Source organism: Hyposmocoma kahamanoa, unplaced genomic scaffold (genome assembly GCF_003589595.1).
Source record: "Hyposmocoma kahamanoa isolate Upper Pololo Valley unplaced genomic scaffold, ASM358959v1 80, whole genome shotgun sequence".
Taxonomy (NCBI): Eukaryota; Metazoa; Arthropoda; class Insecta; order Lepidoptera; family Cosmopterigidae; genus Hyposmocoma; species Hyposmocoma kahamanoa.
In genome coordinates this window covers 3,601,330-3,629,236 of record NW_020654051.1, presented here as the reverse complement: position 1 = coordinate 3,629,236, position 27,907 = coordinate 3,601,330, and the positions used below count along the sequence as shown (strand labels likewise).

At 38.6% G+C, this 27,907-nt stretch overlaps 1 protein-coding gene across 1 annotated transcript; it reads right to left on the bottom strand.

The window, feature by feature from the left end:
- Positions 1–1,337: 1,337 nt before the first annotated feature.
- LOC113233825 (WD repeat domain phosphoinositide-interacting protein 2) lies at positions 1,338–27,276 on the bottom strand. The gene is made up of 7 exons (XM_026469042.1): positions 26,927–27,276; positions 18,854–19,015; positions 11,293–11,383; positions 7,736–8,124; positions 6,589–6,876; positions 6,354–6,526; positions 1,338–4,711 (listed from the first exon to the last, which is right to left on the bottom strand). The coding sequence occupies exons 1-7, from the start codon at positions 27,001–27,003 to the stop codon at positions 4,590–4,592; spliced, it is 1,302 nt and encodes a 433-aa protein (XP_026324827.1). The 5' UTR covers positions 27,004–27,276; the 3' UTR covers positions 1,338–4,589.
- Between the last annotated feature and the right edge of the window lie 631 nt (positions 27,277–27,907).

The window sequence follows — 27,907 nt, the reverse complement described above, 5'->3', positions numbered from 1 at the left end:
GCTGATACCTTTCGCTGCCTTATACAATAGTAACATAGAGAAGCCCCGCGACTTCGTTACAACAATATTATAGCTGCAATGACGTCTATTCAGGTAAAGAAAAACTAAACTCAATTCAAATACAGTAATGTATATTTCGTTATCAATACGAAAAGATTTAATTTACAGCTTTATAATTTTGATAACTCCCTGTAAATGTCCAATTAAAATTATGGAGGCAGTGGAAAACGATATTATCTGTTCTTTTCTTATTGCTAGTGAAAGAGACAAACGCAATGCACTTAAATTAAGTTTGCGTTTACCTGAATAGATACCATTACATGTTTATACTACAGGTGCCTTTAGTTTACATAATATGTACAAGAGCGTGTACGGATTGCAGTGCCGCTTTTCTGCAACTTTCAAGGTGATTTTTTTTTTCAGTAAAATTCTAGTATCCACAGCCTATACAAATTTTGGATAGAGTATTTTGTATGAGTAAACTTTAAGTGTGGATTTTTGGCTTACTACGTTGCTTGCGTAACTTATCGCTTTCTAACTCAAGTTAAAAAAAAACACCTTTGCACAGAATGCTTCAAAGTGTTCAGAGAAAGTTTTCAGTTGACCTTATAAGTCTTACCATAAAAAAGCCATTTCGAAATCTTAACATGATATTTATATAACCATTTAAAGCATCCTTTACTTGCTGATTAGAAAAGGGGCAGACTGCTGTACGCCATTTAGCATTCGCCACAACAAAGACATTTTGTTAAAATGTGTTTTTTTTATTGCCACCCATGCATATATATAGCCAAATTCTGCTTCCTTAAAACACTGGCAACACAAACGTTAATTTATTCTTCGCAGCAACATTTTAATGTACTCTTTAAACACATTATATGATTACGCATACGCAGTTAATCTTAATAAATTTTGAATATTTAAACCAGACACGTCAAATACCTGGTCGAAGTAGGGAATTACATGTTGTGCTATATAGTCACAGAACAATAAATAAAGTAGAAGTGGTTACTTGACATCCAACGCGTGTCACAACTATGGGTCTCGAAAGACCTACTTGAGCCTAGTCCGCCATTTTCGCTTTGTAAGGTATGGTTGTCATTCTTTCGCGCTCTTTTTCTAAAATCGTAGAAAAATGCCTTATTGTGCTGTTTTGGCGTGCAAAAAAATGATAGCTGCACTAAAAATATCACCCGTAGTAGTATTTCAAATCATCGGTAAGTCATTTTAATAAATTTTCTGATTATCTATTCGTTCAGGTGTTAATCGTTCGTCGTAGTCCAGCTAGTGGCCGCAAGATGGCAGCATGTTGAATAAAATTTCAATATAAAATCAAAACGTCGTAACTTGCAATAAAGATGATAAAACTTTCAACGATATTGCGACTGGGCAAAGTTTAAATTATGTTAACAATCCAGAATTTGTTACATTTTTTTAAATTGGAAACTATGAGCAATCACTATCAAGATTTCAATAGTGTTTACTATTTTGCTTGTGCGTTTTGGCGACATCGGTTCCGATGATAATCGAGGCTTATGGCACTTCCATTGGTTTTTTTTCTTCTGTGTATATAGTAAAAATAATATGCAAAACATATTAATTACCTGGTCTCACACTAGGGAATCCCTGGTGTGCTGTAGCAATAATAATGTGGCACGCTACATTAACTGCCTGGTCTCGAATAAAAGATTATATTCGTTTCAATCCATTTAAAACAAAAAGTAAACAAACCTGTTTGGTTAAAATTCTAAAGAAATCGCTCAATAAATCGAATAAGTGACACTTTCACGTATATTTCGAAATATTCGACTTGATATCTCATCGCTTTTTCCAACAATATTCATTTGAATAGCATGTCTGTTCCAAAACAGACTATAGTAAAAATGTAGCAAGCATTTTAAATTAATTTTCTGCTCTAAAAAACTTAGGATGTACTTCTTGTGTTATAGTAATAATAATGTGCTAAACACATTACATTAATTGCCTGTGCTCACTAGTAGGTCAACTGTCAAAATTATAATAAAGAAGGTAATAACGCAATTAGTAATCATTAGAACGTCGTTACTTTCACAATTGAGTCATTTTTATCAAAAATTGTATCTTTCACAATCTATCGATAAAACTATCGACACCACCTACACAACTATTTAAAATTTTATAAAAACTGGCAACCCTAGAAATGTAATTTTACTCCGTCTTCAAAAAGATAGACTATTAAAAATGAGACTCCATGTCGGACCATGTGTCTCTTCAAACAGCTATGTCAATTGATATGAAGATTATATACATACGCATGATATATGTATTGTCTGCTCTTAAACTTGAGAAGTACTTCTTGTGCTATAGTAATAATAATATGCTACATTAGTTGCCTGGGCCCTAACTAGGAAATCCGTTTTACTATATAATAACAATGTGCAAAACACATTACATTAATTACTTGGTCTTAAACCAGGGAATTACCTCTTGTGCTATAATAATAATAATGTTTGCAAGCGCTTTCAATTAATTGTCCTGTCTCAAACCAGGAAATCGCCTGTTGCTACGAGTAGCAAGTAATTGTAAAATGACCTTTGAGAGCACTTACTGGAATACCCATTATTATACTCCGTTCAACCATTTATTTAACTTTTGACAGCTCGAACTCTAATCAATTAGTGATGTCCTAATGCGTTTCTGATTCGATTTTTTATAACAATCGATTTTATTTATGAAGAAGTTTTAATCGTGAATGTAACCGGGTTCAATAAAAGATATTGTCTGATTGGGATCGTAATGTTGCGTTTGATAATTTCTGTACACAAGAAATAACAAGATCCCGACGATTCATTACAATAAACAATAAGACTTTATTAGAATTATATAAAATTTTTGTTTCATTATAATTTATAAGACAGGTACAAACATTTATATTAATCTTTGTTACATAATCTATTGACTCGATAAATATAGGAGCTAGAGCACGTCTCTCCACTAAAATTAAAAAATAAAACAGTCCAGGAAGTATTTAAATTTTTCTGTCTATGGTTGTATGTCAATAATTACGGAACTTCGGAGGTATGCATATCATGTCAAAAGTTAAACAAATGTTGGTCACAGTGTATTAAATAAATCAATAACACTCTGTGCTCGACAGTATTTAGACAGATTTTAAAATGTTGTCCCTTGTGAACATCTTGTGAGTAAAAAGTAAATTTTTTTAAACATCTCCCACTTTTTTCACCAAACGATATAATTATGTAATCGATTACAATAACGAAATACATAAAGGCAACACACACGCGACAATGCATTTATCTAACGGTCCAGTGTTGCCAGTATTTTAGTCGCGTACAAATTAGTCATAAAACGATGTTCGTTATTCTTTAGATGAAGTAAAGAGAACAAACAACGATAAGGAAATCGTATTAAGAGTCGATACGGTCTCATTTCGAATTCAAATTTTTCTCGTACTAATACGGCTCATTTTGCTTTGGCCGAGCGGCTGGGTCACTGGCTGTATTTCAGAATTAATTTTTTCACAAACGACATCATTGCCATTTGAAAAATGTATATCATATACTATTCGTGTTCTAATTAGTTCTGTTGGTATAAAAAAATCATTGGTATATGTAAAGTACCTTGAATATAACGGTTTTCTTGTCAAATTCGAGATAAGTGTGTTCTTTTTTCATATCGTGAAAATGTTTAGGAATCGTGTTTTCACACCGTATACTAATCAGTGTTCATCCTCAATTTTACTATATATTTTTTCCAAAGTGATTAGATTCAACACTTTCACTGTTATGCCGAATCAACCAAAGCCATCGGAGGTTGTATCGATTATTAATTGTAACAAATCGTACGTAGTAAAAAAATGTGGCCAACACTTTGTGGTGGGAGCCAAAGTCACTTGCTTTTTCATCTTTGAATCAGGAGCCACACAATGAGGGCCTCGCGATGCAGGTCTTTTAAAAAATTCTACTCCATGTGGCGTGGACCTCGTTGAACATCTGTATTAATTTCTTTACACCAATAGCGTCGGCTACGTGAATGAAGATTGGATATATATACACACGATGGCATATAGTTAGAATACTAAATTTATTTTTTGGCTTTTTTACGTTTTTTTATTTTTCTAGAACCGGAATATACAGCGGAATAGACCGTTCATTTTCAGGGGTTCTCTTGCAAATTAGGGCTGTCTTTTTTCCTGATTCTTCACCCGCCACCGACTCGGGAATGTACGTACTCCGCCCCGAAAAGATTCAGTCTATTTCCGAAATCGGGCATCGTTTGACGTTTCCCTACTTAATACTATACACTGCGTTTCATTGTACTTTATAAAATTTCACAAGAAACATTGTCAAGATTTGTTATTATGTACTCGCACACAAGGTAATAAAACTAGTCACCGCGGCGAATTCGAAACGGGTTTACTTTTTTCAGGACAATGAAATATAGTGAACAGTACGAAGGAACCCTCCAAACGCAGACCGTGCACTTCCACTCGAACGGATCACTCACTCGACACAATGGAGTTCTTTTTTTTATTCGTAGCTTTTGACAATTTTGAACTTTTTTTGGGTGTCCCTCGGGGGGCGCGGGGGCTACTCGCTGGCGGCGGCCGGCGCGCGCATCGGCGGGAAGTGCTTGGGGTCGCGCAGGTCGAAGGGGCCGCGCGGGGGGGAGCCCTCCAGCGCCGCGCCCAGCTCGCCGCACCGCTCCGAATCTGCGCACACGCCCTCGTACAGACCCCGCCCTGCCCCGCGCACTTTTGCCCCTCTACGCCCACGGGACGACGGCGGGGGCGCCCGTGCCATAGACAAAGGTCCAAAAATACGCGTTGCACTATCGTGAAGATGGAGAATGTCGCAATTAGCGCGTTAGTTACGAACAGTATACACAGTAACTCGTGTTAAATTGATATGAGAGCTAATGTCTGACTGGACGAGAGACGAATGCGAGATCCGGTTAAAAGATCTTAGGAGTTATATAATGGTGTGGTTAAGATGAAGAAAATCAAGCTTCTTTTCGGAATGACGCAACAGCACGTCGCTTTGCAGCGCTTCGTTTGACAACGTAAGACTGAATACCACGATCAAAATGATCTGATGCGTAAAAAGAAGCACCATTTACCGTTTGAAACTTTTACGAGATGAAATTAGTAAGCAGAGAGCCCCGTCGTGCAGGGATTTTAAGAGAAACATTAGAACATAGTGCAATTGACTGAAGATTTTGTTTTTCCAAACACAATGAAATGGTACGAGCACGTCGCAGGAACGTATTGAAATAAAGAAACTTTATTAATAAAGGTTTTTAGCTAACATTATATCAATATTGTATTCCATATATAATATAACAGGCGATCGGTACGTTCTCGCGTCGTGCTCCACGGCGAGTGGACAACTTACTGAGGTGCAGCGGCGCAGCCGCGATGAGCCGGCGCGTCCGCCCGGCCTCTTCTCAGTGGACATACTCGTGTACATAACAAAACATCATGTCACCACTGACTGAAGCAAAACGACACCGTGACAGACAACGCGGAGTCCGAACGGAGGACGGAGCGCGACAACAAATAAACCGACGGTGCATCGCACCCGCTAGGTCAGGCGCGGACCCCTCGAAGCGTACCTCGCCGGTCCGGCGGCGCCGGCCGAACCCCGGCGGACGGGCTCGGGACTCACCTGGCCCGCAGCGGCGCCGCTACAAGAGGCCGGCGCGCGCGGCGTCGGCGTCCGCGCCTGCTACAAGCACAACAAGTACCGCTGCTTCAGGCGCGCGGAGTGGAGGCCGGGCGGGCGCGCGGGCGCAGCGCGACGCCAGCCACTGGGCTGGGCCGCGCCGCGCGTCGCCGGGGAGGGAGGGGAGGGGTACCTGTCATCCGCGCGGGGTCCCGTCCGCGCAGCGCGCGCGCGTACCTGTTGCCCGCCGCCGCCGCTGCACACACACACGTTAGCTGCCGCGCGCCCCGCCCCCCGCCCGCCGCCCGCCGCGCCTCTCGCCCCTCGGCCCGAGCGGCCACCGAAAGGAAACGGAGGGGCTGTCTCCGACAGAGGCGGCGGGCGGGGCGCGGGGCGCGCGGGTTGGCGCCGAGCGCAGACTAAGACGGCGGACACGCGCTACTCCGCTGCGGTTCGACGGGGGAGTCTCCTCGGAATAACAATATCAATAAAGGTCAATATCGGAGCGTCACACGCGGCCGACGGTCGATGCGACGTGGAGACGGGGGCGCGGGGACAGCTCGGGGACAGGGACCAGAGAAATGTGGGGCAGTGGCGCGACGGTCGGCGCCAGGGGACGCCGCCGCCGCGCCGCGCCGCATGTTGCCGGCGACTGGCGCTGCTGGCCGCACTCCGCGGGGGGTTGGTTACCTTCGGCCTGCGCCTGCTGCGCGCCGGGCGCGTGCGCGTGCGCCGCCTGCGCCGGCTCCAGGAAGACGTGCTGGCGCAGCAGCGCGCACTCGCCGCCCTCGGCCGCGTCCAGCGCGTACACGTACAGCACGCCGGCCGACGTGGCCACCAGCAGCCGCGGCGCGCGGGACACGCTGCAACACGAGCCGCGTCAGTCCCGGCCGTCGCGCCGCCGCGGAGGCCGCACTCGACCGACCTGGTGATGGCGGCGCGCGCGCGGTGCCCCGTGACCGGCAGCCGCGCGGCGGCGAAGGCGCGGCCCTGCGTCAGCACGTCGGCCACGTGCTGCGGCAGGTAGCCGGCGCCGGCCGCCAGCCCGCGCGACAGCCACTCCATCCAGCCCGGCTGCGCCTCGCCGTCGCCGCCCTCCCCCGCCGCCTCCTCGCGCGCCTCCCCCGCGCCCGCCTCGCCCGCGCCCTCCGCCAGCTTGAACACGTGCACCGTCTCCGTGTTCGACGTCGCCGCCAGGAACAGCCCGCACGAGCTGCAACACGCGCGTTGGTATATGGAAAAAGAACTGAAGGCTGTTTAATTCCAACGTAAAAAATATTAAAAAAGTAAAAAGTCTGTCAAAACGTTACATACAATGTACGTAAATATTGAAAAACCGTAATATTGATAACAGAATTTCAGTTTTATGTCACTGTACTATTAAGCGTAGTAACCAAACTCTCCCGATAAACTACACAAAGGTCTCACGGTGCCTTGCGTGTTCAGTAAAATAACAACACATTCAAATATTTGATGGTCCTGGAGCGGCTACAGTGCGCTTCTGGTATGTTCATGCTAGCTCGTACTGACTGACACGTTCCATGCCATCGTAAGCCGTCGTATAGCTTCTTTTGAGGATAGGCTTGGTTGGAGTAGCAATGGTTAATTCTAGAGCTGAATTGCCACGTACGGTTAATTAAACTTCATTTACATTAATTAAACTTCCTTTTTATTATTATTATTATTTTTTGTAAATTTAACTTTTCATTATCATTATTTTCTAAAGTTATTAGATGTTTTAAAAATATGAATTGTATATTCTTAATATAGTCTACGGACTGAAATAAACAACTAACATTATAGGAAATGAAACTATTTTTCCGGATTTAAATAACGTACATTTGTTTTTTCAAACAAATCAAAGCAAACCGAACCAAACCAAGTCCCATGATCACGGTTGACTAAAACTATTAAAATTTGTAACAATCGCGAAGACCTAAGAAGTTGATAATTATTATTATATATGAATGTTTGGGAGAAGCTTATCTTATTTTAAAAATGTCTTTGTAAGGATAAATAAATTAAAAAAAAGTGTCTCGTGGTAATAAGTTTTGCAGCGATCGAATACCCACCTGAAGGCGAGGCAGGAGATGGAGACGCACCGCTTGACCCCGCGGCGGAATTCGTAGAGCCGCGTGCGCTCGGGCACGGCGAAGACGCGGATGACGGTGCCGCGTTCGGAGGCCGTGGCCAGTCGGCGGCCGCACATGGAGAAGGCCAGCGCCGCCAACGGCGAGTCGTGCGCGCTGATGACGCACTTGGCGTTGAGGTGCACGGCGTCGAAGATCTGCACCTCGCCCACGGCGCTGGAGCCGGGGTAGGCCAAGTAGCAGTGGTCCACGCAAGGCGCCAGCGCGCACAGCCCGCGCGCGTTGGGCGGCGTATCCCGGATCGTGTGCAGGATCTTCATGTCGCGGATGTTGTGGATGTGCAGAGACTCTTCTAGGCACACCACCAGTCTCTGTTCACCAACGATCGAATAAGAACACGCTTAATAGGGTAAATTTTGCGAGGCAAATTCATTCTGTCAACGAGTTATATGATCTGTGGAAAATGTTCGATGCAGACGTGCGTTCGTGAAATGCATCGCTGCTTGAAATCGCGCGTGTGTGTAAAGGTACACGATTAGCGACTGCATCGCGTTTGCGTCTAAAAGTCGCCATATGTATCTAACAGCTCTAGGACCAAAAATCTTTCAACTACGACAAATATGTCAAATTTTTTAATATTTTTTTTTGTCATTTAGTTCACAGCTTAAAATATACACAATTGTATGTATTGTGTAACAAACTCACAATATACACTTTACACAATGTTGTTCCTTATAGTAGTGAACACGTTTCAGTGATAAGAGAAACGAAATGTCACAAAGCTAATTGGTAGTTCTAGAGGTAATCATAAATCTTTGTTTAAACAGTCTCGAGTCTGTAATCCACAAACTTACTATTAATTGTAATCTATCTATATTATGCATTTAAAACTCACTATATCGATGCACTTCGGACCTTTGATATAAATAACTTAAATGATAAACGTCTTATGTTTAGTTTTTAAACGACAAAAAAATGTGATCATTCTCAACTCTCTGTATTTTTGTGTGTTTCTCATTGACTTACAAATAAATGGACGACGGGTCTAATACAAAAACCACGAAAAAAATGTCCCTAGTCAACCTATTTAAACGTAGTCACATGTAAAGGAATATGAAAAAGCTAAAACGTTGAATTTAAATTGTAATGTCATCGTAGTACTGTCTAATTTTGCTTGCTTCGCTGTCAGTCGAACAAACGAAGACTAAAGCGTGAATGACGCTCTGTATACGATTTTAACGCCCTATAAGTTCGGACACTTTTTAGCGCGGACCCGACGTCCATATAATTGTAAGTCAATGGTGTTTATGTTATGTTTATTCCGACAGTTATGTCAGTTAGTGTCATGCTTTCAGTAGCTTTGGTTCCTACATCGTTTTGCGCACAGTCCTCGCCCGCATCCCTCGCACACATTCCTCGTACAATACTTAGCTCCGCTAACGAGGCTAGCAAAATGAAGTAATCCTCGCACACCGCCTCGCTACGTCGCACATTTCTGGTGGAATGGCAGCTTAAGAGTGGCAAATTAGGGGCTGAATCCATTGACTTACAAATAAATGGACGACGGGTCTAATACAAAAACCACGAAAAAAATGTCCCAAGTCAACCTATTCGAAATTTAAATTGTAATGTCATCGCAGTATATCGCTGTCAGTAGAACAAATGAAGACTAAAGCGGAGTGTCGCGCTCTGTATACGATTTTAGCGCCTTACAAGTGCGGACACTTTTTAACGCGGACCCGACGTCCATATAATTGTAAGTCAATGGCTGAATCCGATTTATTTAACCGGCCGAGGGTTTTGAGTAATCAAATGAAACGCTTGGTCCACATCATTTATTGTAATATAGGAATAGGTAAAGCAAATGCCCAAAAAGGCCTATATTTTCAAGAAATATTATGCTTTACAAGCAGTTAGGTTACATGATTTTCAATGGTAGTAGGGCGCGTTCCCACTATGTCGTAACGTTTTATTTACGTTGAACGACTGTCGCGTCTAGCCTGTTCCCATATCACGACTGTCTGTCGCGACTGTGTCGTGGACGTTTATTTTATCGTTGAATGACTGTCGTGTCTAGCTGTTCCCGTTAAATCGTGAAGACAATTTATCGATTCACGGCAGCCGCCTCGTCGTTTGGATGACTGATTCGTTTGAAGCTGCGATTATCTATCGTCACATTTTTACCGTGAGGTTTTATTTATCATCAAATAACTGTCGTTCTAGTTCTTCCCATTGTCACGACCATAGATTTAGTATATCCAATAGATTGGCCCTGAAGTGTTGGAGACGAGACCAAAACAAAAAGACATCTGTGTGCGTATAATGTGCATGTGTGCAAGATAAATAGTGTTGCGCCATCCACTGATTTAACTTTAATATCGATTCACATGTTACACCGGCATTATCGTCCGTTTAACACTATTTTTCATTTTAAAACCAATTATTTTTCAAAAATAAACGAAATTTGTTTCGTTGTCAGCTGACCCTAGGTTCATACAGGCTCATAGCGTATAATGAAATGGTCTCGTCTACCCATCTCGCTGTAACATACGTGTATACTACCGCTCTTTCACTTGCATTGCCAATCTATGGGTACCTATATTCTAAATCTATGGTCACGACAGTCTATCGTCGTAACGTCAAAATAGTCTTGAACGACAGTTAATCGTGTTGAACAACTTCATTTAAATATACAAGCCACGACACTTTTAACTGCACGTCTATCTGTCGTCACGACACACGTTCACGTGGAGAAAGTTTTCGCACGGCGACCGCAGACCGACCACGCCTTCATGTACATTAATGGCGAATCTGAATTGTATTTTTTAGGCAACTAAATTTAAATTCCTCTGAATAATACAATCGCGCGGTCGCCGCCCGAGCCGCCACGTAGCCCAAATGCAAGCCAGTCTCGGCCGCGTGTCCGGAACGCTCATTTAAGTTAAAACGTAAATGCTAAATGAATAGAGCGTATTTTGCCATGACAGTTAGACGCACGCGGTCGCCGCGCGGCGGCAAACGCGGGGTGGGCGCGATGAAATTCGTGTCGAGTAAATGCTCCCTAACTTGTTAGAATCCTATATTAAGTCGTGTACGTGTGCTCGCTTCGGAAATTAAGTACAAAGTGGCGACGGAAAGAAGAAAAGTAAAGGACTATCCACACATATCAGGGCCGTGCCCGGGACGTGGACGGGGCGTGCTAGTTTGTAGCAACTGCGGGCCCGTCCTGGCGCCGGCCCGGACACGGACATGCGTGAACGAGTTCATACAAAGTATACGCAACGATATTTTTTTGAGCCCCTGGCCCGTCCACGTCCCGGGCACGGCCCGGATATGTGTGGATAGACCTTAAGAGTGACGGAGAAAAGTAATTAAAGAACGATTCGAAATTTGAAAGTAGGTGGCCAGGAAATAGAAAAAAGGGCGATAAAAAGCTGGCATTACAATGAAAGAGGTCGCGTCGTCACAAAGTTAGCAAATAGATATAATTTCACAAACTTTTGAAGTCGGTTTTTTGATAAATTATTCTCTGGTCTTACCGAGCGGTTTAGTTTGACCGCGAGGATGGTGTTACTATAGCTGTAGTTGCATATCTCCGTACCCTTCTTATAATGGCATACGATCAGCTTCCTGCAACAGAAAGAAACATATAGGTTACGTTAGTGGTTGATCAGCAGCAGGCACGAATACAGTGTCCATAAACTTGTAACTAAAATTAAAAGTGGCGTTTTCTTTGTAAAATTTTAACATCTCGTAGTTTTAAAAAGGGAAATCAAAAATTATTACTTCGCTAATGTTCACACAACAATACGGTGAACAAAATAAAATATTCAATATAATATTGATCTTTAATTATTTATTATTAATATACACTCATAGCCTCTCACTAGGGAAACCCTGTGTCGCGGTTGCCGTGGACACACACGTAGACAACCACAAATTACACCCAAATTCACGAGAGAAATAAATGTAAGCCATACTAATATTTCTCCCAGCCCAGGAATCGAACCTGAAAAAAATTCCTTCTATCTGATAGGACTCAAACCTGTGTCTTTTCCATCTAGAGCAACTAGATTGTCAAAACTGGATGTTTCTTTGTGTTCGATCTTTGTTATTAACAATTATATTCAATATATTTGATGGAAAAGTTGGAGGTTAGAAAAAGGTGTTCCACATATAAAGATATATGTACAGACATAGCTACAAGGAGCAACATAGAGTTGTTCAAACCAGAATTATTAATGAATTACTTTTCGAATTCCGGATTTCCGGAAATGGTTTTACTGTATTGTGGAAAAAAACTACGGATCTAGGAAGTCGAACTAAAGAACAACTGTTTCGTTATAATTCGGTTTTCGGTGTAGTGAAAATTCAAACAAACGTTATTCCGGACAAAAAAATTTCCGACTTTGTGATAGGTTACCGCGTTTAAGACATAGTCAGCCACACTGACCTAACGCAGGTTGGGGACATCACAATTGTTCTTCAACGTGCAGATGTCATAACGATGTTACCTTCACTGTTGCCGGAGGTATTGCTATAGGGATATTAGCGAGAGCTGGGAATTGTATATATGTAGGTGGTATTTGTGTCTTTACAGAATAATTTGCGGTTGTATTTTTTATGCGACACACCCCACTACATACGCAATTCAAAGCTCTCGCTAATAATACTATATTAAACATTCGCAAATACGTAACTTAATTTTTTATTTTCCATAACAGCGTGTCATAAATTCGTTTACAGTGATGTCAAGTCTTTAGAGAAATAGCGTTACATCCATATCTGCGTCAAGCTGCGCTCACGGTACTGACAAGGCCCATAAAAACCTCGACCAGGTACTTAACGCCTCGTCGATAATAGAATGGAAAGGGCGTTTCAAATCTTAGACGCAATTTGATTTCTTTAGTATGTTTCCATTAACATTTGAGAAGAAGGGATTAATGGTATTAATTAGGGCATATATACCGCACTGCTATTACAGTAGTGTTGTAACTCAAAATGTGTGAAATTCAAGATGATATAATTATTGCTGAACTGAAGATGAAATGTCGCATTTCCATAAAAACACCTCGTTAGAATATAGTGAAAATAAATATCTTAAGAGTCCATACTACCTCAGCTCGAATAAAAAAATTTCCTTCCATATAGCGTTTTTTTTTAAAATGTAAGGTAAAGTGAGTTTTTTTTTCTATCGTGAAAATGTTTAGGAATCGTGTTTTCACACCGTACAGTAGTCAGTGTACATCCTCAACAATTTTACTATATATTTGTTTCCAAAGTAATGGATTCAACATTTTCATTGTTATGCGAAATCAACTAAAGCCATTTCAAGTTGTATGGACTATTAACTCAAAATGAAAAACTTGCTGTGAGCAAACAGTCTGGACAAAACAGTCTTTACTAAAAAAATATGAAATAATTTTATTTATCGAGTTCTTAGGTTTTCGCGATTGTTACTCATAGGAAATGAAACTATTTTTCCGGATTTAAATCGCGTATATTTATTTTTTCAAACAAACCAAACTATTTTTCCGGATTTAAAACAAAGATTTAAATCCGGAAAAATAGTTTCATTTCCTAATTTTATTTATTTTATCTTTAAACATATTTGGCAAGTAGGAAATTATTTAGATCTCTGTAATAAACTCTAACCTATACATAAATTGTAATAATCTTTCACGGGAAGTGAGTAATTAGCTTTTCTTTAGAGTCTCTGTTTAAATTAATTTTTGCATGTTTTGCACAAGTGTCGGTGGAAGATCAATGGATTTTTTTATGATATCTAGGGCAGGGACCATTGACTTACAATTATATAGACGTCAGGTCCGCGCTAAAAAGTGTCCGAACTTGTAGGGCGTTAAAATCGTATATAGAGCGTCATTCACGCTTTAGTCTTCGTTTGTTTCTTCTGACAGCGAAGCAAACAAAATTAGACAGTACTGCGATGACATTACAATTTAAATCTAACGTTTTAGCTTTTTCATATTCCTTTACATGTCACTACGTTTAAATAGGTTGACTTGGGACATTTTTTTCGTGGTTTTTGTATTAGACCCGTCGTCCATTTATTTGTAAGTCAATGGCAGAGACGAACAAATCGTGCGCCTGATGGAAAACGAGACGCCTGTTCGTAATAGTTGCAGTGCCACTCAGAGCTTTAAAACACAAAGACCCGAGGGGCTTTGCCACTGCGACCGCCACGCCACCCTGAGACATAAGTTGACAGTTGCAAAAACCAATATATGCGATATAAACTTTCAATTTCCATATATTGAAATACCCTTCCAACCCGGAACGCAGCAAGAGTGGTCACCCATGGCTACTTTAAACGCGCGTTTGCATCGCTGATAAACGTCGCGTCGGCGTGTTGGTGTGGCCATTAGAGCAGTTGCTGCTTGGCGACAGAAATAGGTAAGGTGGCAGTACTACCATTTAATTAATTGTAGATATATGTCGTTTATTGTGTATATTTATTTGATTTCATTCCTTTTTGTTATATTGTATGTTTTGTTTTGAGTTTTTTCTTTTGTCATCTTTCTTTCTTTAGCTATTTGTTGTTTCATATTATTGTGTGTGCTTGTGGTAAGTCAATAAACGTATTCTATCTATCTATCTACCAAGGATGAACTACTTCACAAGCAAATTTTCTGCTACTAAAAATTCATCTCTATAAATTATAATGTACCAGCTTTTTTATATAATTCACGTATCAACGAGTGAGTGGGCGGTGACCGTTACGAAGCGATTTTTTAATTTTAGAGTTTTTATTAAATCTGTTCATTTTGTCATTGAAAAATACAGTTCGGTTTTCTTTTACACATATAATTAACAAGCTACAGGCTCGAGGAGCGTAACCTTGTTTGTTTTATTTATTGTCTATTTGTTAAAACATCATGTGTGAGTTCTGAGCATTTACTCCACATACTTCCAACTCGTGTAATTCCAGAGATATTTATTTAATTTTATATGTGGATTTTTTTGCTGATCTAAGCGGTTAGACTTTAGGAACATATAACACGTTTTTTGATAATTTTCGGATTGCATCCTTTTTGCTTAACTACGTCGAATGAGAACGAACCGTTGTTGTATACAATCCAATTTTTATTTTTTTCAAATATATTTCTTTAAGATTAACTTCGAAGTACACCATAGTTGAAAGTCGCGTTTGGAGTTGTTTGCATATATATTCGCAATTGTCTTTCTTGCCTTGTCTCGTGTTAGAAACAAGCGTTTACGACAGGTCATTCTAAGAGACGTGACGAACATCGTGCGCCTGGTAGGAAGCAACTCGCCTGCCTGTCCATAGCGGTTGCAGTGCCAATCACAGGTTTAAATCTCAAAGATCTTAGGGGCTCTGCCACTACGCCTGTCACCTTGCGACATAAGTTGACAAATACCATGTGCCTGTAATTTCACCAGCATTCTTACTTTAAAAAAAACCGGAACGAAGTAATGTGAGCATTACTGCTTTGAGGCTGAAAAGGTAAGTTGGCAGTACTTTCCTGGACGAACTTTTTCAAGGAGCTTTAAGGACAAATTTCATAAGCTGTGACGTCAGAGTTTGTTTGTTTGTTTATCAGCGTTTTTGGAAGTTTTTTTACTATTGTCAACTCTTTTCCTCAATTAAGAAATCCCTAAATCGAAGAGAAAGAAATAGACCGCTGGTTTCGAATAAGCGACTAGTTGATTTTCAACATAGTTGTTTTTTTTACGTGGCCTCGGTTTGCCATAGAGGCAGGGTCATACCTGTCAGATCGAAATATTTTTTTTATTGTTTATTTTTCTTTAAGTATCGTACATTAAGAAAAAAATCTTCTTTGTATTAATGATTATACATATTATAACCTTACATATTGTTAAGATTTGATCAAATAGTGATTAGTTTGTATGCTGCACCGCGACCATCGGGTGAATTCACGGCCAAGTTCACTTTCGTGACACTGAGGGCACACTCACCGAAATAGATTCTACGCTAATATTAGAGCTGACAACTGACAATACGGAATTCTCGCTTAGCCACTGCTTTTATGTAACTGCAAATGCGGTGTTGCGGGGCACGGGGCTGTCAACGTCACAAACACAAGATAAAGACGTCAGAGCCGTCGACCAACAAGTTTCCACAATATTTTTGAGATTTCGTGAATGTAAAATAAACCGTCTAGCATTTTATATAGTATTGGTTTTACACTTTTGATTAAATACTCAATATAGCCTGCTTATCAGTATTCACAGGATATATGACGTGTGTGCTACGGTATTGCATGAAATAATCCCGCATCCCTTTGCTATCATCGGGGGACTTTGGGATTGGAATCCCAAACAACATACTCGTAAGTGTGGACACTTATGTTGTTGATTACCTAAGGTTCGCACGAAGCATTACGCTACCGCATTTATTGGCGTATGGTATTGGAGTGGAACTCATTGCCTGCATATTTGTTCTCTGAATGCTATTATTTTTCAATAAGCTAGAAAAATACTATAATACGACACCCCGAGGATGTTATGGATTGATAACATTAGTTAAGGCGATGTAGGTATTTTAACGCGAGCCTAAATTTCGACAGGCGCCCAATAAATGTGAATTTTATAACTTAACCAAAATTTAGAAGGTTCTGTGTAGTACCTACTTAAAGAAAAATATCTCCATATAAAAATGATGTACATAGTTAGATATTTAATCGTAAGTAATTCGTTTCGGAATTTTATTTCAGCTAGTTTTCAGAAATTTAAACCATCGGAGACAGTACATTTTATCGTGTCACACATTTAGCACATAATATTTTTAGGGGTATCGTATATTTTTTTGTAAAATCGTTATTAAATAAATACCTAAACCATGTGATTCGTCTTTAACACACGCGGATACATATGTAGATACAGTACAGTACTTTTGCAATTGAACTAAGAAAAATCAACTATGGTAGTGCCTCCGCTTTGCTCCACTACGAGAAGCTACCTGGATATTTTTAGTGATAAATATCACAGCTTTATGTATATCGTCCAGAAATATTTTACTAGTGCTTTGTTTTGCCTGATTTTCTCTGTTTTTTGCTAATTGTTGAATGCAAATTTGATTGAATTTCTTGTAAAGAAAGTTTAGTCATATAATGTATGGACAGCCTGTCATACTCTCGTGCTTACAAAAAGAATACCTTTATGTACGGACAACGGCACATCTGACTACACATTTTTGTTCGAAAATCGCCTCCAGTACAACGGAACAAGATACGTCAATGTACATATTGCTTGATGTGCTGGCGTGTGTACATTGCTGCATGTGTATTGCTGTGCATACTTTAAAATTTAATGCATAGATAGAATGGTTAGAATGGTTTGTTTTTATATTTAACGTAGTATCGGTATGTATTTAGTTGGTAAGCTCTAATAAATAAAACTGAACCGGTATTTTTTACGAACGAAAGAAGTGCGAATTTGATCTCTATCTCACTTCATCACTTCGACAGTGACCAAAAAGTCGATACTGGAGCATGCACACATATTTGAAAAAAATCTACTAACACTAATTTACAAGCGCTTTTCCTATTATTACTAACAAATTATGGACTCGTTGTCTGAAATAAAAGAATTTTATTTATTTTTTTATTTATAAATAATGCCCATACGCTCGCGACTGGAAAAGATCCAAATTATAGCGTTCAGGAAATAAGTCTGCTGGCAGGGAATTCCACTCCATAGCCGTTCGTCGTATAAATGTGGAAGCGTAACGCTTCGTGCGAATCTTTGGAATATCCACAACGTAAGGGTGGAACCCCAGCCTACATCTAGTCCCCGAATGATGGAAAGGTGAAGGCGGAATTAAATCAAGCAATTCCATCGCACATTCTCCGTGATGTATCCTATAGAATACTGATAAGCAGGCAATGTTATGGCAGTGTTCAAGGCTTATTAATGTATAATTAACGTGACAATTTGAGATGTAAGTTGTTTACCTATGAAATGAAGACATATTATAATTTGAATTTCATATTTTTCTTCAGCCGATACTATCCCATTGTAGGACAAAGGCTTCCCCTAATTTCATTCATTACAATTTAACGCCACTACATGCCGACACCATGGGCATCTAGCTCGTCGCGTTATCTCCTTGTGGTGGTCTTTGCCCGCAGCTCGAATTTGGAGAAAGATACTAATAATTTATTTACGCCTCTGATAAAACATCGTGTGTTACGCCTTAAAGTTTACATAACAAGGAGTGGTTTGTTAGTATTCTCTCAGTTTCCGGTCCCTCATTTTCAAGCTAGGTTAATCAGAAAGTATAATAAATTACCTAATGACATAAAAAACGAAGAGAACAACTACAAATTTATTAAACTACTAAGAAAAAAATTAATTGACAAATTCTATTACGCAATTCAAGAATAATAATAATATAATAACGCACAACACTCAACATAGCCCCGCACTAGGGAAACCCTGTGTCGCGGGTGCCATGGACACACACATAGAGAACCACAAATTACACCCAAACTCACGAGAGAAATAATTGTAGGCCATACAACTATTTCTCCCGGCCCGGGAATCGAACCTGGAACCTCTGCGTGGCAGTCCGGCATGGTAACCGTTCGGCCACGGAGGCAGTTAATATTTATTAATAATTGTAATAATTATAAATATAATTTACAAATTATTTTACAAATATAAATAATTGTAAAATAATAGAATATTTTGAAGATAAACTATTTTAGAATAAAATTTAAATCAACTGTTATACAAATACACTATTTAATCTTACTTTGACAATTTGTAATAATCTTTATATTTTTAGTTTAGCTAATTTAAAATAGTATAATTTAATAAAAGAATTTTACTTAATTATACTTTTGACTATTTGTAATAATTTCTATGTTTTTAATTTATCTAATTTTAAATGAAATATAATATACTGTAATACAACTTTGGATATATTTAGGATGTATTTATAAATTTACATCGCTGTGCCCTTACAGGGTTCATGTTTGGTACTGTACTGTATGTACTAATTTAAGACCTATATTTAACAACATATATGTAATAAAACATTTGAATTTGAATATGAAAGCGTTATAAATGTTGCTGTGGATTATAATGTATTACCTGGGCGCGGAAACAGTGACGATTGCGACGAGCGAACTGCTGAAAAGCCTGTCAACGAGGCACACTTCCTGCCCCGTGCGGCTAGCGTAAATCTCCTCCAGGCCATCGTCTGGAGTCAGCGCGAACAGGTGGTACCCGCTGGCGCTGCCTGCTACCAGCGACCTGGTACACAATACACGTTTATGTACATTCAAATACTGAAGTAGAGGCCTAAAGGTCTTTACAGAATGCCTCGAGTTTTTGATGATCGACATACACATGTCGATCGTCAAAAACTCGATTGTGATTAGACAATCAAACAAAAAAAAAGACAAATTTGAGTAAATGTGTAAGAAACAGACGATCGATATCGTATTTTTCTAGAATGACACGTGTTGATCGTCAAAAAATCGAGTAAAACTGTAGGCACTTTTAAAGGTAAGCGCCCACAGTACCACATCGGGCGGATCGCATCAAACGGATTCGTTTGTGGCAGTTTGTTCACTGTATCCGCAGCAATTAGAATGCTACGCAACTATCGGATTGCCGACGCCACTTTTCATAGCGAGCGGACGAGTGGAACTTATGTGTGTGAGACAATTGGTTTGGATAGTGATGAAGAATAATTTGTCGTTGCGCGCGAGGTACGTCCACTGACCGGCAGTCCGTATGATGTCAATGGCACACATCGAAAAAGTTGCCCCTGCGAGCAACTGCGTCGACATTACCGACATGCCGATACATAACGGTTCATACGGTGCGAACCGGTAGACGCAGTTGTATGAATTTCTATACAAAGAATACTAAAATCCGCAATGCGATCCGTCCGATTTATGCGACGCGGAACTGTGGACGCTTACCTTAAGAATGCATTCTCGAACCATAGAATGCGTAATCATATAATAATAACATATTTAATAAAATACACAGAGTTAAAATTAATTATCATAATTCATAGGCGTGGTAACCAAAAACCGTTATGAGAAGCCCGGCAAAAACAAAAAAAACAATGTGTAGAACAATTTTAAAGGAAAAAAGAACATGATCCTAGATATAAAATATTTACTTATATCTTTACGAGGACATTCCAAAGTGTATAGAAAATATATGTAATAAATGTAGGTAATCTGCATTCATTCGATAAGGAGGTTTCAGGTTGGAATTCCTATTCCATTTGGGAAATACTTTGTTATCAGAATTGGTTCAACTCAGGCTCAATTTCTTTACCTACTCCGTTACTCGGCTTAAAATCTAATTATTGGTGTTGTAGTTTGGCACATTATTATTAGTACAATGACAACTGTACAGTCTTTGTTTTTATTTTGTCGTCATGTAAAATTTTTTTTAACCTACAATAAGCACATCACTTTATCGCCTTTTTTAAGCTGCCTAGTGATGGGACGAACAAGTTAGAGCGCCTGATGTCAAGCGTCACGCTGTCTATAGCAGTCATACTGCCACTAATAGCTTTAAATTGCAAAGATTTGATGGAAACTGATGTGTCTAAACGTATTCTTTTAAATTTTTATTGAATTGATATTCAATTATTTTTATCTGAAATTACTCCATTAGTTTGTTATAATTATTAATACAAAGATCGAACACTCAGAAAAAATTCCTTCGATCCGACATCTCTAGCCGGGGCTGGTAGCTGTAAAGGAATCTAACTGGGTGACGAAATATCATAGATTTCTCATAGATGGCGCTACGACTAGAAAGTCGTTGAAAAACCAAAATACAAAGATACGACGCAAGCACATAGAAAAAATCGTGAGGTCCGCTCATTGACTTACAAATAAATGGACGACGGGTCTAATACACAAACCACGAAAAAAAATGTCCCAAGTCAACCTATTTAAACGTAGTGACATGTAAAGGAATATGAAAAAGCTAAAACGTTGAATTTAAATTGTAATGTCATCGCAGTACTGTCTAATTTTGCTTACTTCGCTGTCAGTCGAACAAACGAAGACTAAAGCGTGAATGACGCTCTGTATACGATTTTAACGCCCTATAAGTTCGGACACTTTTTAGCGCGGACCCGACGTCCATATAATTGTAAGTCAATGGGTCCGCTGGTTAGTTCCGTGGCTTAGTTGGTATAGCGTCTGGCACAGTATGTTATAAAACGTCGGTTCGAATCCGGCTAGATGTATTCTTTTTATTATTGCGGTCTAATTTCAAGTAACAGTTGATTTATTAATATTCATAGTTTAAAGTTAGTGGATTTTTTTATGATATCAATCAAGTGACGGGATGATCGGGAAGCCGTGCGCCTGGTAGTAAGCGACACGTCTATCCATAACAATTGCAGTGTCACTCAGAGCTTTAAATCGCAAAGATGTAAGCACTGCCACTGCCCCTGTCACCATGACGCATAAGGTGACAAGCCTCATGTGGCTGTAACTTCACCAGCACCTATACCCTTCAAAGCCGGAAAAAGGCTATTAACTATTATGATTTATCCAATAATACTTGTTTTATTACTGTCGATTTCTACATAATCTGTGTTATCAGAAACGAATGAGATATGAATTAGATTTTTCTGAATTTGCGTATTCTTTTCGAACATGTAGGTGCACAATTAAGCAGGAAGTGACCACATGGCACTTGCAACTGACAAGGCTGTACTTTGCATATTGTTAATTTTTAACCGACTTCAAAAAAAGGAGGAGGTTCTCAATTCGACTGCACTTTTTTACGCGATAACTCATTTGTGAACTGTTTTAGATGATTCATATTTAGTTGGAAAGAGGGTCCCTCAGTATTGAACCGATTTAAATTTAAAGAAAATATTCCACCTCTAAGGGTTAAAAACTAGGGGATGAATGTGGTTTCGCGCACTATCCGGTAACCGATTTCAATAAAACATGGTAAATAGATGTAATTCCACGCACTTTTGAGGTTTATTTTTTATAAAAAAGTTGTTATTTATTTATTTGTTTTATTTCTCTTTCTTGTTCATGTGTTTTGCAAATCTGATTTTGTAAATTTCTCCTTGCATTTACGAAGTTCCTGCATGTTAATTTCTAAATGTTGCAATTCAATCACTTTTTTATACTCCTAATTATTAATAAGTATCCTGTTTAGAGTTTTGGTAAAGTTTACGATGTGCGCTGTATTGATTTATTAACTTAAAAATAAGGGAAGTTTTTTGTATAGCACATAGAGTAAAAGAAAACAAACTCAAACAAGTAAAAGGAGGTATGATGTGCAATTTTAAAAATATATTCTTAAATAGCTAACACGAATTTTTTGATTATGAAAATAGAAAACGTAATTATTGACGTAAGTTAAGTGCAGTAGTAGCAAAACCTTTACAGGATTTATGACTTTTTTTACGATTCCAAGTGACGGGAAGAACAAGTCGTGAGCCTGGTGGTAAGCGACACACCTGTCCATATCACTTGCAGTGCCACTCAGAAGTTTAAATCGCAAAGATCTGAGGGCCACTGCTACTGCACACGTCACCAGCACAGTGACATTAACTTCCCTCCCTTTTTTTTTTGTGCGCTGGGAAATGCAATTAGCATACCGCGCGGCTCGGTGGAGCAGCGAGCCGTTATGTGGGACTCCCGAGCGGTGGCACAGTATAAACCCAGCGGTTAACCCCACCGCCATAAAGAGGCGTTAGAGGATCCACTTGCGCATAATGCTTTATATATATATATGTGTATATATATATACATATATAAACCGGTTTGGGCGTGCGTTTAGTACATAAATCTATAGAAGATAGGTCTAATAATACGTCTGTAATGATTGCAAGACTGGATCGACTAAGACTTTGTAACGATGGGGTACTAAAGGTATGATCCCATATAAAAAATACGCATTTTATTTTTTTCCTACTAAACTATTAAATTTATGGCAAAATGTGATCTGACAATGTTTAATTAGGACAATAGGATCTCTCGATTGGCATTTTTGTTAGGCATCGTGAAAAAAAATTCCAATGTCCGCAATCTTCCAGATCCGACCCACTGTGTGTCGCAAAGTTAAGATAAATATAGTATACCTGCCTGTCCTCAATTACGCCAATTTTTAATGTTCTTAAATGATTTCCTGAATCCCGAAAAGGTCCAGGACCTAAAAAATATTGTCGTAAGGCAGTCTCCATTTTCTGTCTATGTTCCTCGAATTTTAGGTAAAAAAACTCTTATTGCGATCCCTGATCATATGTTATATTCATTAAATACCAAAAACAAGCTCTGCAACTAGCATATAGAAAAATTCGTAGTTTGTTGGAAGACGTTGGTTCGAATAACTTAAAAATTACAATAAATGATACGATTAATAAAAAAAAGTTTGATACACACAATAAACAAGTGTTGCATCTTACAAAACAGTTCATTAACTGTTGACTGTTGTAATGAATGCAACACATTCTAGATAAAACAATGGTCCATTATAGTCAACACATTTCATGATAAAGAATAATCAAAATGTGGTTGTTAAATTAATGGCTTTATAACATTATAGTAATATACAGACGCGTAAAATAAGTGCTGCGGCATAGAGTTGAGAAAAACAGCCCATTACACCATACCACCACACCACAAGTAATATGTGTGTTTGTTTTCAAAGTTTGTAAATTGCACCATTTATCCCAATTTCGCGTACGATTTAAATAGCTGCCATCCATTGGCGTACAGACCTTCATTCTTTTCGTACTTTATTCTATTCTTCTACACCTCTTTAATTTAGAGAACTCTTTGTTTTTGACTTTTCTACACTTAGCCGTTCCATTTACTACAATGATTTTAACTAGACATGTCCGCACACATCCAACTGTTTTACTCTGTCTGATTATATCTGTTTTATTCTGTTCCTGAATCTACATGACAGTCCTCTTCCCTTAATTCCTTCAAATGACGTATAATAATAATAATAATAACGCACACACTCAACATAGCCCCGCACTAGGGAAACCCTGTGTCGCGGGTACCATGGACACACACATAGACAACCACAAATTACACCCAAACTCACGAGAGAAATAAATCTAAGCCATACAAATATTTCTTTCGGCCCGGGAATCGAACCCGGGCACCTCTCGGGGATCCAAATAAACTTCCTCAATTTTCATCTTGCGTCCCCTATCCTTTCATTAATTGTAATAAATAAAGAAAAATGATAGCATTATTATCACTTTTCTTGATTTATACCTACAAAAGTACACAAGTAAATATTATTATTATCTGTAAGTATTGTACACACGCCAGCACATCAAGCTACATATTGACGTATCTCGTTCCGTTGCACTGGAGGCGATTTTCGAACAAAAATGTGTAATCTAGTGTGCCGTTGTCCGTACATATTGTTAATATTTAATATGTAGTGTATTGTATTTATATATTATTATTATTATTAGATGATAATTTTTGGTTGAACACCCTATCCATCTCCTAATTTTCTGACCTAAAGTTGCAGAAGAAATTGCTACTTTTCAATATCCATTGTTGTATATTAGTTTATTAAAATATATGTTACTGCTATCTGTTGTCATTGTAATGTTTATTGTGCAAGGTTACCATTCTGGACTCGCAAATTTGAAGTTCAGTTAATTGGTTGAAAATTGATATACATCTTAAAATACATTAACAAATAATATTATTTTCATTCATATAACTTTGAGATAAGTTGGAGAAAATATAAATTTTTTGAAAATACATAAAAAATATACTTAATTGTTTTTGAAAGCAATACAACTTACATTATTGACAATTTACTTTGCTACGATTTCTCCAATGTTCTTTAAATTTTTTTTTAATTATATCAAGTGACGGGACGAACAAGTCGTGCACCTGATTGTAAGCTACATGCCTGTCCATAACAGTTGCAGTGCCACTGAAGAGCTTTAAATCTCAAAGATCTGAAGGGCATTGCCATTATGTCCGTCACCCTGCAACATAAGTTGACAAGTCTCATGTGCCTGTAATTTCACCAGCACCCTTACCCTTCTAAGCCGGAACACAGTAATGCTGACATTACTGCTTGGCAGCAGAAATAGGTAAGGTGGCAGTACTTCCCTGGATGAACTCTTTCACAAGGAGCTCTACTGCTATTAAAAAGTAGCTTTACATGACATATGTTACATATATGACATTTATTATATGACAATTATGAACAAAAATTACAATAGTCATCTCAACAATTGTTTTATTATTTATTTATTCAATATTGACTATAAGCATATAACATGTGATAAAGAAATTCAAAAGGCTTGTACATTAGCAAATGACTTGTCCCAACAATGGAGTAAGTGACAACTTTGACTTTTACTCTGGCCACAGATAAGTCTGCCTTAACTTGAATTTGAGATTAGAATTTACGACATACAAGTGTGTTGGCAAGACCTTTAGTTCATGAAAAGCGTCTAAATGGCTTGTGCCGTTTGGAAAAGTCAAGGATACAAGAAAGTTGCATAACACAATCAGCCAAGTAATGACCATGGAAGGAAAGCATCACAAGATTGTTTATTCCTAACTACATTAAAACTATAGCACAGATCTGTTTATGGTTCAAGAACTGATAGCAGATGGATACAAAATAATAAATAAAAAAGATATGAATTTGGCTCTCTACTTCAAAGTTATCAGAAATCTAGTAATTGTATCAACATCAGAGAAAACATAGTATGTGTAAATGAACCATAAAATGGCATGTCAAAAATGAAAATTTACAACACATTCAATATGTATTTAAAGGATTTAAACCAACAAAAAAGAAAACAGTGTCGATTTTCTGTACAACAAAAAACCCAGTGCAATTAGAAAGTCGAATTGCGAGTGAAATTGTATGTCTGCGATTGAGGGTTGTCAAAGTCTTTGCTAGTCCAGAACTGTATGGAGTTTAAGCATTGTTCTTACGTTCATTCATTAATCGGAAACTAGGTAAATGTGTTATAAACTACTCAAACAAAGACAAGATAGATAAGTTCATTGTAACAATGTGTATTTAATTAGTTAATGATATCAATTAAACATGACAATGGCATTGACTTGTTTAAATATAGTGATATGTGTAGAAATGTAATGTTTTAAATAAATATGATGATTTTGTAGCTTTGTCATAATTGCCATTAACGGCATGTAATAATTTAACTTTTTGATTGTTGATCTGTTTCGTGTGTTCACTAAGATAATGTTTTATTTGATTAATTATTCTTCTTGTCATATTGATGGCATAGAATGTAATATAATGCTTGCCTTAGTGGTGAAAGTATTTACCAATCAACGTAACGTATTAGCCAATTGTTGTCCAGGGTGCACCAGACACAGAGGAAATGTATGGCACTTTGGGTGGGGAGGCTGTTTTCATACACCCTTTAATTTTTTTATTTAATTAACTAATAATAGTTTTCAATAACGGCTGGCAAAAAAAGGTGCAATATAAAATGATGGATTTTAAAGACAAAATAATTAAACAACTTTCCCATTTTTATCATCTATGAACGTTCAATATATAACATGAGTCGCAAAAGTGCATAGTAATATCACCACTGTGAAATCCGAAACTAATTTTTTAAATTTTATATTGCAAATCTGTAAACATTCAATTTGAACATGAAAAACGTAAATAATGTTACAACTGTACTAGTAAAAAAAAGTATCATAATTGCACCTCATTATAAAACCATTAAATAAATACCATATGGATTGGTGTTTGAACTTTTTCTGTTTTTACAAACAATTGAATATTATATCTTATATAGATCACGAAACAAAGAAAACAAAAGGTTTTAAAAAAAAATGTTCAATGCAACAGTGGGGTCTTTCAGCTGTTGTCGGGACCAGCGCCATATTTGTTTACGTGCGTGCATTTGCAGGGGCGCATTCTACCTCTGGCCGCGGCAGTGGCTGGCGATGGCGACTAAAATGACGTCGAGGCAGCCAATGACATATTGCATCATCACTCTGCCATCTACACACAGCTGTATGCAGTGACGATAATTCGTGACACTGGTAGCAAGCTGTTTCGCAACATTGGCAAATCCTTGACTCTCAACACAGACTCATATCCCGTTTTCTGCCCTATACTACTAATCATACGCTTTCTTTTATGTAATACAAAGGGTTTAGACGGACTTACGTGCAGTCCTGGTTGAATTGAACGAATATTCCTCCTGCATTCGATCCCTCGGTGGTCTGACCTGTTCCCAGACTCATTGGAACGTCTTTTAATTATCGTTGAGGTGTTCTAAACGCTACGAAATACTGACGACATACGCACACTATACGACCTTTGCAACCGTGCACAAACACTCACTCACTCAATAAGCAAATATTATAAACAGAAAATTCGTCACAAGTAGAATTTTGACACAAAGAACGACCTTGCTGCTAAAAACAAGCCCCTCCCGCACAAGCAATACACTTTGCTTTGCCCCTCGCTCGTCTCATCCCCTCCCTCCCATACGACAATCGGCTGATCGTGCCGTTAGGGCCTCCCAACACAATAGACAAAATCACAGATGCATGTATTTTTAGGCATCAAGAGCGAAATAATTGAAAAAATTCATTAATGCAACCAAATTTTAATTAAGCACAAAACTAAACACAGTAAGGACTTTTATTGCTCAAACTGACGGAAGTAAGTATCACTTATTAGGTGAAGTCAATCACTACTCGATGAGGAATGCCTGGCGTAGCACAGCGCAACTGGTTTTATGTTTTTGACATAGCCACCCGTATTATAAGCTAAGTAGGCACATAAGCGAGCAGTCAGTTATGTTATGATTCATTAATGACTCACTGCCCGCACTTTCAGGCGTGTTCTTTTTCTAATAACACTTGCTATTTTTTATTTCCGCTAAACAGTATTTTTAGTTAAAATTTTATATATCTATGGTATCTTATTTTTTTAAATTAGATTAACTTATTCAAAAAATACAATTTACGTATGTAGTACAAGCAATTAATCAAAATGGGTCAAAAAACCTATCACAAACTCAAATTTCTTTTTTTCGAATTTCATTACTCCGAAACCGGTTGGATATTTTTTCATTAGTGCGATGACAGTTTTGGTATAAGTATGCAACACAGGAATGTCTTACACACAAACCACTAATAC